Source organism: Tyto alba, unplaced genomic scaffold (assembly GCF_018691265.1).
Source record: "Tyto alba isolate M040663 unplaced genomic scaffold, T.alba_DEE_v4.0 Super-Scaffold_28, whole genome shotgun sequence".
Lineage (NCBI taxonomy): Eukaryota > Metazoa > Chordata > Aves > Strigiformes > Tytonidae > Tyto > Tyto alba.
In genome coordinates, this window is record NW_024881302.1 from 16,428,963 (window position 1) to 16,443,319 (window position 14,357).

A 14,357-nucleotide genomic window follows, 5' to 3' on the forward strand; every position below is an offset into this window, starting at 1 on the left:
CAGCTACAGATCCCACTCATTGGCTTTGGACAACAGAGTGTGAAACCATGCACGTGTCAACAGGCCAAGATATCATCTGATTAACTACAGGCGTCTGATGCCACTGGAAGTGCCCTGGGCCCGTTCTGGTTGACCCTGGTAGGATCTTGCCTGGTGCACAAGTCTATCTGTGCCACATCTGCCGCTTTGCCTGGGCATCTTGGACACCCTGGGAGGCTGAAAGTGGCGTTAGATGCCTACACTCAGGCACACAAGTCACTCCCATGCCATGTTCTAGACTGCAAAGGCTTGACCTTGGGCTCACGCATATCCTCCGAGCCCCAGGGAACAGGATGGTGTGGAGTCCTACTGCCAGAACAGTTTCACATTCTGTGCATCCTGGGGACTGTGTTAAGCAGAAAACCTGGCAGTCAGCCTCCCTGAACTCAAAACAAATCCCCAAGACACCTTTACTGATGCACAGTCTGCAATTCTCCACTTCATCCCTAGCTCTGCTAATTGGAGCACAGGTTTTTAGGCTTCTCTTTGTCCAGTTCCCTGTCCTTGTCTCTGATCCACTTATTTCATGTTTTTATTGCTAGCGTCATGTCATGCATGCATCTCCTGCAGTTCTGCCCCTTGGAAAGTCCTTCCCACTGCTGCACTTGCTCCCCTACCCACACCCCACAGCACTCTGCAGAAGTCACCCACAAGCTGCGAGTCCTCCAGGAAGATGAGACTTAGCCACCCCCTGTGATGTACAACAGCCTGTGTGAGACAACTCAGCACTGCAAAATAGCACTGAACCCCCCACATACATACCCTGAGCAGGAGTCTCCCAGAACTTCCAAAAGCATTTGTGCACCTCTGGCCCACTCCCTGTGGGACCACACGCACTCCAAAGGGTACTACACGCCTACACAGACTATTAAGCACAGGCAGGGACGCAGCCACCAACCTGAGCCCCAGCAGTTCCATCACAGCCTGGTCAGGCAAGAGAAAGACATGTCACAGGGTCTGTTAGTGCAACAGCCAGACGTGTCTGCCCACCACTCCAATGCTAGGCAGGACATTAGCGTCTGTCTCAGTCTGTGGGAGCTTCACCACCACTGTCCAGCACTCCTTCCTTGCTCACTGTAGCTCCACATGCCTTGTCTGTCTTACAGTGTGGTAGCACTGGGGGCAAATTTGCTCCCCCAGCACCAAAGTGGTTCGCAGTTCCCCAACCCCTGCACGCTACACACAAGCTGCATGTTGTGAGGATCTCTGGGGGAGAAGGTTACCCTGGTCCTCCCACACAACGCTTCTTGTCAGTGCCCTCCCAGGATATCCTCTAATCCTTGACATGCTCTTGCCTAACTGTCCCGGTGAGGAGTGGGATGAAGGCAGGGAGGTGAGGGAAGAGGCAGTCTAGGTGTGCAAAGACAGCCTCAGGCAGGCCCAGAGGCTGCCCACAGCTCTGAAAAGAGCAGACACCTCTTCATGGCTCAGCCCTCCCAACCTCACAAGAAGCAGGATCACAGAAAGCTGCTGCGGGAGAGCTTCACCACCAAGGCAGCTGGGGAACGTCTGAGGCAAAGGAAAACAGTGCGTGGGAGGTCAGTCTCTCCTATAGCTGGAAAGTTGCTCCTTTGTGAGTGGGCGAAGCCTGGCTGGTTGAAAGTGCCCCTGACCTGTGGGGCTCCAGGGCTGCTCCTGGGATCCAGGCAGGCCTGACATACTGCCAGGGATACGAGCCAGGCATCTCAGGAGAGCAGCCGGGAGAGCCGCTCCCTTTGGACAAACTGGGATAAGCCTTTGCCATGGGGAGGGAAGGAGCATCCAGCTGTGTGGCCCTGTCTGGGAGACCCCTGAGTTGCAGGGACAAATGATAACCCTCTGTCCAGGCGTGGGAGACAGGACCAGAGCAGCCTCCCCCTACTCTCCATCACCCCCACAGCCGTCTCAAGGACCTGCCAGTGAGCTAGTGCTAGGAGCCAAGCTGCTGAGAGCTCTGGCCTGCTCCGGATAGGCTTCTGCCTCCCCCAGCAATCATATGAGCTCTCAGATACTGCACCAAAGCAAGCCCAGCACACCACATCATACAGTCTCAGCAAAACATCAGGGCCTGAGGCCTACTGTTACTCAAACAGCCAGCTCCCTGGGGTGTGGGGGCAGTCAAAATTTGTTTCTAAGTGGCAAGAACCATTTGCTGTCCTGATCACCACAATCTTCCTTCCAGGACCTGTCTCCTCACTTACTGAAGATGGGCTATACAGCACCATTGGGCTTATATACCGGGGATTTATCTGCACCCACTCTCTTCCACAACCTCATGATAGATAACAAGGGAAACAACCTAATCCTGCTGTGACAGCATGCCACTTAAATGCCAGGCAACAGGACAAGCAGAGAACCATAAATCCACAAATAGAAGATGGCAGTCGACAGCAGAATCTGCTAACACAGGGTCCATGAACTCGGTCTCTCACCTCTTGATGGTCTGGGTGATTGAGGTCTGTCGTTGTAGCATGGGTCTCCTCACTTCGTTAGGCAGGGAGGGCACACGGGTGTTGTCAGCAGGCATGCTCACACTTCGCAGAAAGGCCTGACGTCTCGTTGGCTGGGAAGAAAAGCAGGAGAGAAGTCAGTGGTCTCAGAGTGATGATCTACAAAGCCGGTCGGGTTGTGAAACATTAGTTGGCAATTCAACAGCTGCCCAACACCCCATCCACAAGCTGGGTGCATGCAGTTGGGCAGCAAAATCAGGCTAACTAGGACTGTGGTTGTGTTAGCCAAGAATGGCTCTGCAGCACCTGCTTGTTGCGGTGGGTCTCGGTTCAGACTGGCTCTAGCCTGGCCCATGGACTGATGTCCGTTTGTAGACGGGCTGTATCAGCTCCTGCAACATATCCTCCTGGTTTTCTAGTCAGAAGGAATGCAGATCACACACCCCTAGACCACTCCACAAGGTGAAGAGAAGCACAGTAAGTGAGATTTGCTCCATAAGTGAAACTGGGTCTGCATTAAAAGCCTGCGAGAGTTGTAGGTGGGTCTGTGCTGTAGCTGCTGCCTGGTGCAGGCTAAGCAAGCTAGGAAAGCTGCACTGACTTTGTTCATAACCTAATTGTCTGGACACACTCAGGTCTGAAAGTTCCTGGCATGTCTTGGCTGAATGTCACCTACCAAATACAACACAACTCACCAGACTGTTCTCAGCCAACTCATCCAACCACCACCCCAGGACTGCTCTGGATTAATTTTTCATCAGCTTGGCAGAGACACCATCTCCCATTTGTAAAACACAGGCAGAGCAGACTGTCCCTCTGGCAAGTGAAGCTCTGATCAACTGTTTCTCTGGTCAGGTACTGTCTGTGCCTCAAGACTACTTGCTACTCCAGCCTCTCTAGCCCAGACAGCAAATAACTTCCACTAACCTTAACATTTTTGTTATGTTTTATGTGAAAACAATGCACAGACATGCAGGTTATAAGACAAAGGGGCCCATTATGCACTCTTGTTCTGACAGCCTGTGCTGTACACACAGGACCTCCAGAGAACATCACCTCCACCAGCTTCCATCATAAGTACAGAGTGTCCCTCCACAATGCGCCCAACTGGATTTAGAGATTTCAAGTAAGAGAATATCCATCAAAGCCTAAGTGATTTGGAAGGTTTCAACCTGCACTGTTAAAACCCTGCATTCCACTTCTAATCCCTGCATACTGAACCCCAATCGCTCTCCTTCCAAGGGAAGACTGGGACCAAGATTTAACTGACAGAAGCCGTCACGTAACTGAAGTGCATTTTAGTCCCTGGATCAAGGAATGGTGAAGAGGCCAGTCCTGGCTATTCCAAACGCAACATAAGTTCCCTCTTGAGACAAGATTGTCCTCAACTCCCCTCGAGGGGAGCTGTATAACCCTCCCTTTCTCCGATGGCTAAACCGTTCCTTCACATAAGCAAATGAACCCAGGCACTGCACCCACCCATGGAGCTGGGCACTAGGAACCCTCCAGCTCTGCCACTGGTGCAGGTAGTCTCCGCTCCTGCAGTAAGGTCACACAAGCAGCCAGCAATCATCCTACCCAGGTCTCAGCTGCAGGTGAGAGGTTTTGCCATCTTATAGCAGAAATTCCTGTTATTCTTCCTATTCCCAGCACAAATACATATGTTTTACTCTCTTACTTCGCACAGTTTCTATTAACCTATCACCCCATCTCACTTCACCACTTTTCAATGTTATTTATTTCTCATCCCATATGATTTTCTTATGTTCCTCATGCTGGTAACAGCTTGTGTTGCCAGTAACTGTTCTTTCTCTGCTGTTACTGACAAGAGCCTGTCATTAACTTGGCTATTCATAAGTCAGATTCATTCCCTGCTCATTTCAGTATGAGCTCCAACACTTCCAGGCATCCATGTTTGCCTAGGAACCCTTCACTCCTCCAGCCCCCTTAAGAAATGCTTGTTTGAATACCTCACTCCCATATCCCCCAGCCAGCACACTTTTCACACTCCCCACATCCAAACAGTCATGTCCACTGATCTGAGCACATCAGCAACCCACCCTCATCCCTCCCGCATCCTCTTCAAGGGGGAGTTAATTACTGATCATAAATTTACCCAATGGCTCTGCCCCTTCTCACGTGGCCTCGTGACCTGCCATCACGCGCTGCCTTTCTCTCAGCCAGGACTGCCGGAGACCACGGGCACAGGCATGCTCTCAGCGCAGTGGGGCTCTGCACACCCCCTCTCCACGGCTCCGCAGACCCTCCCTCCTGCCCCCAGCCTCTGTACCTGCACAGGCTGGGGCTCTTCGGGCACCGACACGGGCACCGGCACCGGGATGTCCAGTTTTAACCATGGTGGCTTCTTCCGCTGTAAACTGCTCGTGCTGTCGTGTCGCGTCTCCGACATCGTCCCACGTTTGTCCTCAGGCCTAGGAGAGGGGAGAAATCGCATTCAGGAGGGGTCAGGCTCCTCCCTGACACAGTATGTGCCAGCAGGGCCGAGCAGAGCACCCTCATCCAGGCGGTGACTGATGGGACCCAAATCCCACACCAGACAACTGCCCAAAGTGCCTCACGAGGGTTCGGGTGCCACAGCTTGTGTATCTCCACTTCTCTGGTGGCTGGTCAGCCAGGAGCAGACACCCGGAGGACACAGTGCTTTTCTAAAGCCTGCAGGACCTTAGAAAGTTTGAGAGTCACCTCACTAAGATTTTTGCTGAGACTACTGTAAGATTCAGATTCCTTAAGAACAAGTCACGAATTAAATCTTAATGAGGTCTGGATCCAGTCCAACCAGCTAAGTAACTGCAGTACCAAAAGCCACTGACCTCCCTCTAAAAACAGCTTGTGATTCACACAGGCACCCTTGCCCACCCAAAGCCAAGCACCACGCTTTCCTACCCAACTACTACTTAGCAATTAGCAAGTGGCCATTTCTCACTGATGGTTCTAATCTCTTTTAAAATGTAGTCATTTTCTAGAAACATGACATAGTGCACAGAGGAATACAAGTATAGCACAAACATTAGAGAACTGGCACAAACCCTGAACTAGGAGTGGTTTTCATACATAAATAATAATGATATGGTCTTTAAATAAAAACAGCTGTATTACCAAAACGCCAAAGTAACCAGAGTGACTTGCTGTCATCTTGCCCACTCTATTATACTGCAACCTCCTGTTTAGGTTGCATGCAGTGGAACAGGAACCATGCAACTCTTTCAGGCTTGCAGAAAGGGTTTTTTTTTTCAGAAAGTGTGCACTTTACTGTGCATGCTCAGAGAAACAATTAAGAAAATAGATTTAATTGCAAGGAGATCAGATCAGATACCTCTATAGGCACCTTCCAACCTAAGTTAATCTACAAACCCATATTTCTTCCTCTCCTACCACACACGCAACCACAAGTTAGCAGTGGGAAATGTGCTGATCCAATTCTCTCCCAGATCCCTCCTTGCATTGTCCTAGGCCACTGATCTCATAGAGGACGAAAAAAAAAAAATATCATGAGTCCCAGCCTCTTCCCCCACCATGGTGGACTGATGGAATAAGCATCCAGTTAGCAGGCACACACGAGTTGAAAGGGAGTAGGAGAACAGCTCTTTGTTTGGGTTAAAACTCAGTGTTCTTACAATGTTAACACAGCTGATTTATTTTAAATGCACAAGGAGTTTAATATGCAAAGATTCTTCCTTGAGAGCGGCCAAGTGCCAGGACAGGACCAGAGGAAGAGGGACCTCCATCCTTAGAGACACTCAGCACTCAACTAAACGAGCCCCTGAGTGGCCTGAATTATCCCTGCCTTGCACAGCAGCCATGCCAGACAACCTGCGAAGGTCCCTCCCAACCCAAATTAGGCACTGGTTCTCTGAAACATACGCTGCCTTTCATAGCATTGCCACAGCTCACTGCAGGTGCTCTGGAAAAGGAGCTGCACAAACGGTGAAGCTTACCCTTGCAAAAGATACACAGCGTGGAGGGGAAATAGGTCAATAAAAGGGAGTGAGGGATGATCTGGTGTGGGCTAGAAGAGAATCTCATCTAAAAGGACCTGAAGACCAGCTGCTAGCTCAGTCACACAAGCTGGGCTGGCTGCCAGGAGTGCCACGCTCAGCTGAGCCGGAATGACAGAAAGGGAGGACTCAGCTGTAGGTGGATGAAGGTTGGGTTTCAGCAAATACCACAGGCCCCCAAAAGTCTGGGAATTCACTGTCTAGCATGTACAGACATGCCCTTCGTACATGCACCACAGTCCTGTGTGCACAGACACAGTGCCGTACATTTGAGGGACACAATTCCTTCCCTCCCTCCACCCCTAGCCGCAGGGGTGACTAAATGCATCTGTTTAAACTTCCTGTAAAATGAGAATAGTGAGAGTATTAGGGGAACTCCCGCCTGCTCTTTGTAAGGGTTAATCCACTATGAGACAGCTTTCAGTCTTACATACAAAATGAGCAAACTCATCTTCATGGTGAGGTCAGAAAGCAAAGCAGATTTCTTATACCTGAAAAACTCCCTTGGTGCAATGCAAAGAGCTCCAGCATTTACCCAGGAGGATCACAAAAACCAGGTCTTCCTGAGATGTTCTAATCAGAGACCAGCCAAGGACAGAGCCACCATTCTGGCATGACCAAACACAACCTATTTCACACACACCCCTCATGACACAACTCTGTCTCCTTTCTGTTCCTTCAAGGGCAAATTCAGAACCTCTGAACCAGCAACTTTTATTTTTCCAGCATCTCTTCAATGAGCAGATATCACTCAACTTCCTTCCTGTCCACCTCCAGAGCTGCCTTTGTGAGCAGATGCTTTGGGTGCAAAGCCTGCAAATGTGTAAGATTTGCAGCTTTATCAGTGAGGCCAAGCCAGGAAGGCAGTGAATGAATCACTCCTATATTGCCCAAAAGCCGCTGCAACAATGCTGCGCTCTGTGAAAGATTTTTCAATTAAATCTGTTCTCAGTCCCTATTCCTAAATTGTCATGGACAGGGGTGTCCCCATACCCATCACGCTGGCTTCATTGCAGAAGTCCTTGCAGACTAGTGCATGGGGATCTCCAGCAACGTGCACACACTCCACATGCAAAGAAGAAGACAGAGCATGCACGCACATGGGGTCAAGCCCAGGGCATTATGATTATCCCCAAAGTTGACTCAACTTTGTACTTTAGGCAAGAAGATCTCAAGATTAAATTCATGAAGCTGACTGAGCAATGCACTGCTTTCTCCCAACATCAGTAGTTAAAGAGTTCTTTAAATAGCAAAAAATCAAAATGCATATAAAATAACTGTGTAAGTGTACTCAGTATTTTAAAACGAGGTGAGTTTCAAGGGTGACTGAAAACAGAGTACTTAAGAGCAAGTTCTTCCACCAGTTTGACTTTTTTTACTTACTAAAATGTTCCTTTCCCCAAAGAAGAGTGCAGTGAAGGCAAAGCTGTTCCGCATTCCCAACTACATGTGGGATTTGGAGTGGCCAAGAATAAACCTTACAAACATGTAAGATGAAACTGCAGTGCTTGCCCTAGCAGGGCCTGATTCTCTGCACACGAGGAATACAGCAGAGGTCAGCCCGCTGCCTCTGGCCCGGGGCATAAAAGAGACTGGGGTATGGACACAAGAGGCAGGTTTCCAGGAGGTTAACGGTGAGACTGAATGTGGATCCATCTGTACAGAGACATACAGACTAGCTGCTCATAGATATATAGCTGTGTACATAGATGTGCAGCTGGATAAGGACATGGGGGACTTCAACCACCTTGGTATCTGTTGGTGGGACAACGCTGCAGTGCATAAGCAATCCAGGAGGTTCCTGGAATGCATCGATGAGAACTGCCTTCTCCAAGTGACAGAGGGGCCAGTGAGCAGAGGTGCTATGCTGGACCTTCTTCTCACCAACAAGGAGGGGCTGGTGGGGAGTGTGAAGCTCAAGGGCAGCCTTGGCTGCAGTGACCATGAAATGGTGGAGTTCAAGATCCTTAGGGCAGCGAGGAGGGCACATAGCAAACTCACTACCCTGGACTGCAGGAGAGCAGACTTTGGCCTCTCCAGGGATCTGCTTGGCAGAGTAGCGCGGGATAAAACCCCAGAGGGAAGAGGGGCCCAGGAAAGCTGGTTGATGTTCAAGGATTATCTCCTCCAAGCTCAGGGGCGATGCATCCCAACAATGAGAAAGTCAGGTAAGAACACCAGGAGGCTGCAGGGATGAACAGGGAGCTCCTGGACATGCTCAAAGACAAAAAGAAAGCCAACAGAGGGTGGAAGCAAGGACAGGGAGCCAGGGAGGAATACAGAGAAATTGTCTGAGCAGCCAAGGATCAGGTTAGGAAGGCCAAAGCCCTGAGAAATAGATCTGGCCAGGGATGTCACAGGCAACAAAAGAAGCTTCTATAGATACATCAGTGATAAAAGGAAGGCTAGGGAAACTGTGGGCCCTCTCAGGAAGGAAATGAGAGATGGTCGCTTGGGATATGAAGAAGGCTGAGGTACTCGACAACTTTTTTGCCTCAGTCTTCACCAGCAAGTGCTCCAGCCACACTTCCCAAGGGACAGAAGGAGAAGGCAGGGACTGGGAAAATGGGAAACCTCCCACTGTAGGAGAAGATCAGGTTCAAGACCATCTAAGGAACCTGAAGGTGCACAAATCCATCAGACCTGATGAGATGCACATGCAGGTCCTGAAGGAACTGGCGGATGAAGTGGCTAAGCCACTATCCATTCTATTTGAGAAGTCGTGGCAGTTCAGGGAAGTTCCTGCTGACTGGAAATGGGGAAACATAACCCTCATTTTTAAAAAGGGAAAAGAAGTAGACCCAGGGAACTACAGGCCAGTCAGTCTCACCTCTGTGCCCAGCAAGATCACAGAAAGGATCCTCCTGGAAACTGTTAGGGCACGCGGAAAATAAGGATGTGACTGGTGACAGCCAACATAGCTTCACCAAGGGCAAATCATGTCTGACAAATTTGGTGACCTTCTATGATGAGGTCACAGCACTGGTGGATAAGGGAAAAGAAACTGATGTCATCTACCCAGAACTGTGCAAAGCATTTGACACTGTCTCCCATAACATCCTTGTCTCTAAATTGGAGACACGTGGGTTTGATGGATGGGCCACTCGGCGGGTAAGGAATTGGCTGGTTGGTCGCACTCAAAGTGCTGCAGTCAGCAGCTCGATGGCCAAGGGGAGAGCAGTGATGAGTGCCGTTCCTCAGGGGTTGGTGTTGGGACCGGTGCCATTTCACATCTTTGTTGGCGACATGGACAGTGGGATCAATGCACTCTCAGCAAGTTCATCAACAGCACCGAGCTGTGTGGTGCAGCGACACACTGAAGAACAGGGATGGCATCCAGAGGGACCTGGACAGGCTGGAGAGGGGAGCCCGTGCAAACCTCGTGAAGTTCAACAAGGCCAAGTGCAAGGTCCTGCCGGTGGGTCGGGGCAATCCCCAGCACAAACCCAGGCTGGGTGAGGAGCGGCTGGAGAGCAGCCCCGAGGAAAGGGACTGGGGGGTGGCAGTGGATGGAAGACTGCCTGTGAGATAGCAATGTGCGCTCACAGCCCGAAAGCCACCCGTGCCCTGGGCTGCATCAAGAGAAACTTGGCCAGCAGGTCGAGGGAGGGGATTCTCCACTCTCTACTCTGTTCTCATGAGGCCTCCCTGCTGTGCTGGGTCCAGCTCTGGGGCCCCATGGAAAGGGTTCAAGGCCAGGTTGGACAGGGCTTTGAGCAACCTGGTCTAGTGGAAGGTGTCCCTGCCTGTGGCAGGGGAGGGGGGGACTGGATGACCTTTAAGATCCCTTCCAACCCAACCCATGCTACGATTCTATGGTTGAATGTAGTCTTTGCAAGGAAGGTAACAACACCTTATTACACCTGATCCTCACTGAGTGCTGCAGTCACCAAACTCTGTCTCAGCACACACTGAGTTTCACACTAACCCTTAGTTATTTTTAGGGGTTCAGGATACAGTGTCCATGTATTTGACTGGGCCAATGGGCCTTGTTTCAAACTTGACTGCATTGACACATATTCCATTTGAATGGTCCCACATCCTCAGTTGCAATTGCTCAGTACTGTCCTTTCAGGAACTCAGTGACAGCAGCAAGATAGGAACATACACCGCACAGCCATGCAACAGCAGGCCAAGTGTCCATCTAAAGCCAGTATCTCATTTCCAACAGAGGATGCCTGGCAATGGGTACAGAGTACAGGATCACTCGACAGTCACATATCCCAGGGCAGAGTCCTTGCATGTGCTATGAATAACCCAGAGGTTTCTTGTGCCAGAGGTGTATTTACATTTAATGGTTCTACATCCATCAGACGATTTTTCCTTTAGAATATATCCAATTCATTTTTTAATCCAAGCAAACTTTTAGTATTCATAACTGCACATGACAAAGAGCTCCACAACTGAAACACGTGCTTTCTTCACTTTGACTCTAAACCTGCCACTTCCTGGGTTCACTGGGTGACCTGTAGTTCTTGGGCTAGGAGACTGAACAGCTTTTCCCTACCCTCTTTCTCCATGCCAATCCTGACCCTGCAGATCTCTTCCATGTCCCTCCTACCATCCCCTCTTCCCACAAACACAGCGGGATCCACATCCAGCTGCTCAGTCCTTGGACAGGAGCTGTTCCAGATCTCCCACCTGTGCTTGTGGTCTGCAGCATCTCCCAAAGTCCAGAAAATGTTCCTCCAACCCAGGCATCAGCTAATTATCTTCATCCTGAGGAGGTGGAAACGTTCATGCTTTCAAGGTTTTGAGAACTGTCATTGGGGCTTGAAACACAACTTTTATAAACTGCCAGGATAGCGGTTCCAACAAGTGGCAACAAGAGAGAAGTCTCCACTATTACCAAAATCATGTAAGATTGGAGAAATGTGCTTAAGGAGACTGTCAAAGAGACTGGGAAGAGGTGGAATTGCCCAGTAACTGCCTGGACTTTCCTCCCAGTGCTGGCAGAGTCCCAGTCCTCGTGTCACCACCTGCACTGCTCGGTCAGCTCAGAAGCTGTTCCCTCAGCATCACAGAGTTGAGGAATCCGGAAATACAAACTCTTCTCCAGTGCTCAGGCTGAACACACAGCATTTGCAAATCTAGCTTCTTCTAATCAATCAGCTGCGTGTACAATTGTGGTAGCAACACAAAAATTATTAATAAAGTCCATTTCATTTAAAAGAAACAAAAGAAAAAACTTGTATATTACAGATACTCTGGGAAAGTCACCTTCAAAAGCTCTGTGCCAAAGCAAGGTCACAGTATCAGAACGAAAGCCAAATCCAGTGTGCTGTGGGTTAGGCTAAGAAAGAGGGAGAGTGTATTAAATTCCAAAGTCGGCACATGATCAAAAAAAGCTGCTTAGTGAAACCCACCTACCCAAACAGAGAAGGAAAAGCCTCATACAGAAGCCTGAGCATGCTCCTAAAACTGACAGGCATCTCAAATACATTCAAAGATTTGCACAGTCATTTCAGAGACAGACCATCATTCCATTTAAACAGACAACTGAAGCTACTCCCATGTTGGTTTTTTCCTTCAAAAATTTCCATTTTACCAGCATTACCATTTAAAATAAAGCTGTTTTCTTCCCCAAAACATTCCAAACACACACAAAAAAACAACCCAACTTCATTCAACCCTACCACACAAGCACATATCATCGTCTCTTTCCACCAACACTGCTGCTCTCCAGCACAGCGTGTGCATGTTCTTACAGATAACCCCCACAAGGTAACAGGCATCAGAGCTATTCCACTGCAAACTGGTCACCACGTCCATGGCCAGATCTGGCTGTTTTCCTCCGTTTTTCAAACCCCCATCACTGCAACAGCTGTATTTGCAGCGCCTGCTACGCAGAGTCCCAGGCAAATCCCATGTACCTGAAGGAGGGGGTCTGCCCATGCAGCTATTCTGGTTGAGGCACACTGGCAGGCATCTGGGTGGAGAGACAGCAAAGAAATCGGGATGCTAAATGTGTTCTCCAGACAGAGCAAGCCAGGGGAGACAGCGGGCTGCTGGCTGTGCCTCTCTCTCCATGAGGATTTCTGCTGGCACAGCAGGGAAAAGGCAGGAAGTCCAAGGAGAAGAGGAGCAGTGGGGTTTCAGTCTCATGGCTGCCAATAAAACCATCTAGCATGGACCAGACCCAACAAATTACAAATAATATCTCAAATACCAGGCACGAGCCAGACCTTTAAAACAAGCCAGATGGGGGGGCTGAAGGCAGGGAGGGATGTAGAAGGTTGAACAGGCCTGTGACCCTGCACTCTTGGAGAAAGCTGTTGAGGGCACAGCAACACTCAGGCTTCAGCTGAGACCACCACCATGTCCCTACCCAAAGAAACTACCTCAGAAATGAAACAAGGCCATCATCACTGCCCTGTGGCCCCGTGCAGGGCTCTCTCCTGCTTTCCCAACCCTCGCTGCCAAGCTCGGAGGCGATGCTGTAACCACAGGCTGCCGAGCAGAAGCTGGGGTCTGAGCAATCCAGGCACCTCTGAGCACAAGCCTGGCAGCGAGCTAGGCAGACACACTGTCCTTTCAGCCCTGCACAGCAGAGAGCTGGCAGGACTACCGTTCCCACACACCACCCACTGCCCCTCTCGCTGCCCTCTGCCATGCAGAAGCTCTGCTGGAGTGCTGGTGGAGACTGATGCCGCCTACAACAGCCCGCACCACATCACACAGGCAACAGCTCCCCAAGGCCCTACCTTCTACTTGCAAGCAAACCAATCTGACAGCTAGCTGCTGCCCAAAGAGCAGTCTTGCCTTACTCCAGTGAGCCACTTCAAGGTGTTTTACCAGCACAAAACTAACCCTAGTAAATTATTTCCTGTTGACCTGGCATCCTGAAGAGGCTCAGACGATTTCAGACAAGCTCTGTGCAACCTAAGAGAGGAAGGACCAGCCTATTCAGCGACAGCCCTGCATGACAGCAGCTTAGTTGAAACATCAAACTACAGCCCGAGCCTTTATCCTGTCCCTATGTAAAACAGCACCCCTCCATCCCCAGTCCAGCAGATCAGTGACAGGGAACCGCATTTGCCCCCGCCACCATGAATGCAGCCCTCTGGAGAGGGACCAGACAGGAGGACTGGGCAATAGCCAACCTCTTATTAATAGACATAGCTTTCCTGCAGGCCAGTGTGGCACACTGGAAAGACCTGTCCCTACCCAAATTGTCTTTTAAACTTTATGTCAGAGTAGAACATGGAAGAAATGGATCTGGGGTAGTGAAAGCCTTTGCACAGGCTCCGACGGAAAAAGAGGCCTTTCTCTTGTGGAGAGTGAATTAAAAGGCACACCAGCTTCCTCCTGAGTTTTTCTTTTCAACTAGTGCTCTAGAAAGAGCTAGAACAGGAGCTACACGCTCAAGCAGGTAGCCATAAAACCAGCACGCAAGCACCACCACCGAGCTATGCCAGCAGGAACCCATCAAGGTGGGGTGAGTGCTATGGGGAAGGTCTTTAACTTCTGCAGCTACCCAAGGAACCAAGGCAGAGCTGAGGGATCTCACCATGAACCGCTTAATTAGCTGGGAAATACCAGTGGAAACTTCCTGGCTTGAGAGAGGCCAAGCAGACCCCTAAGCAGGGAACAAGAAACTACATTAGAAAAAAAACCAAGGTTTGGATTTCATGCAAAGCCTTGTAGAACAATACTGGTATGCAAGATGTACATCGAGAGTGCAGAGCTTCAACTGGGACCCACCAAACTTGCAGAAGGTTCAGCTATATACAGAGCCAGAGAGTTTAAAATATAAATAACAAAAACATCTGCCAGTGAAGTCCGAATGTATGTGAGCCAATCCCATGATCAGGAAATCAGATCTGATGCCCCTTTGAGCAACTGATTTTCTTGATTTTCAGAAAAAGGTGTG

General features: G+C 49.8%; 1 protein-coding gene across 2 annotated transcripts in view; it reads right to left on the bottom strand.

The window, feature by feature from the left end:
• The window catches only part of RHBDF1 (rhomboid 5 homolog 1), a 39,682-nt gene that overhangs the window by 16,605 nt on the left and 8,720 nt on the right, over positions 1-14,357 (bottom strand). Inside the window, exons 2-3 of one of the 2 annotated variants that reach the window (XM_042798535.1) lie at positions 4,759-4,900; positions 2,451-2,581 (exon numbers count right to left, since the gene is read on the bottom strand). In XM_042798535.1, the coding sequence (XP_042654469.1) occupies positions 2,451-2,581; positions 4,759-4,878 (251 nt within the window). In that variant the 5' untranslated portion in view covers positions 4,879-4,900. Of the gene's footprint in view, positions 1-2,450; positions 2,582-4,584; positions 4,734-4,758; positions 4,901-14,357 lie in introns of those variants that run through there. The other variant, XM_032983564.2, reaches the window with a different exon arrangement.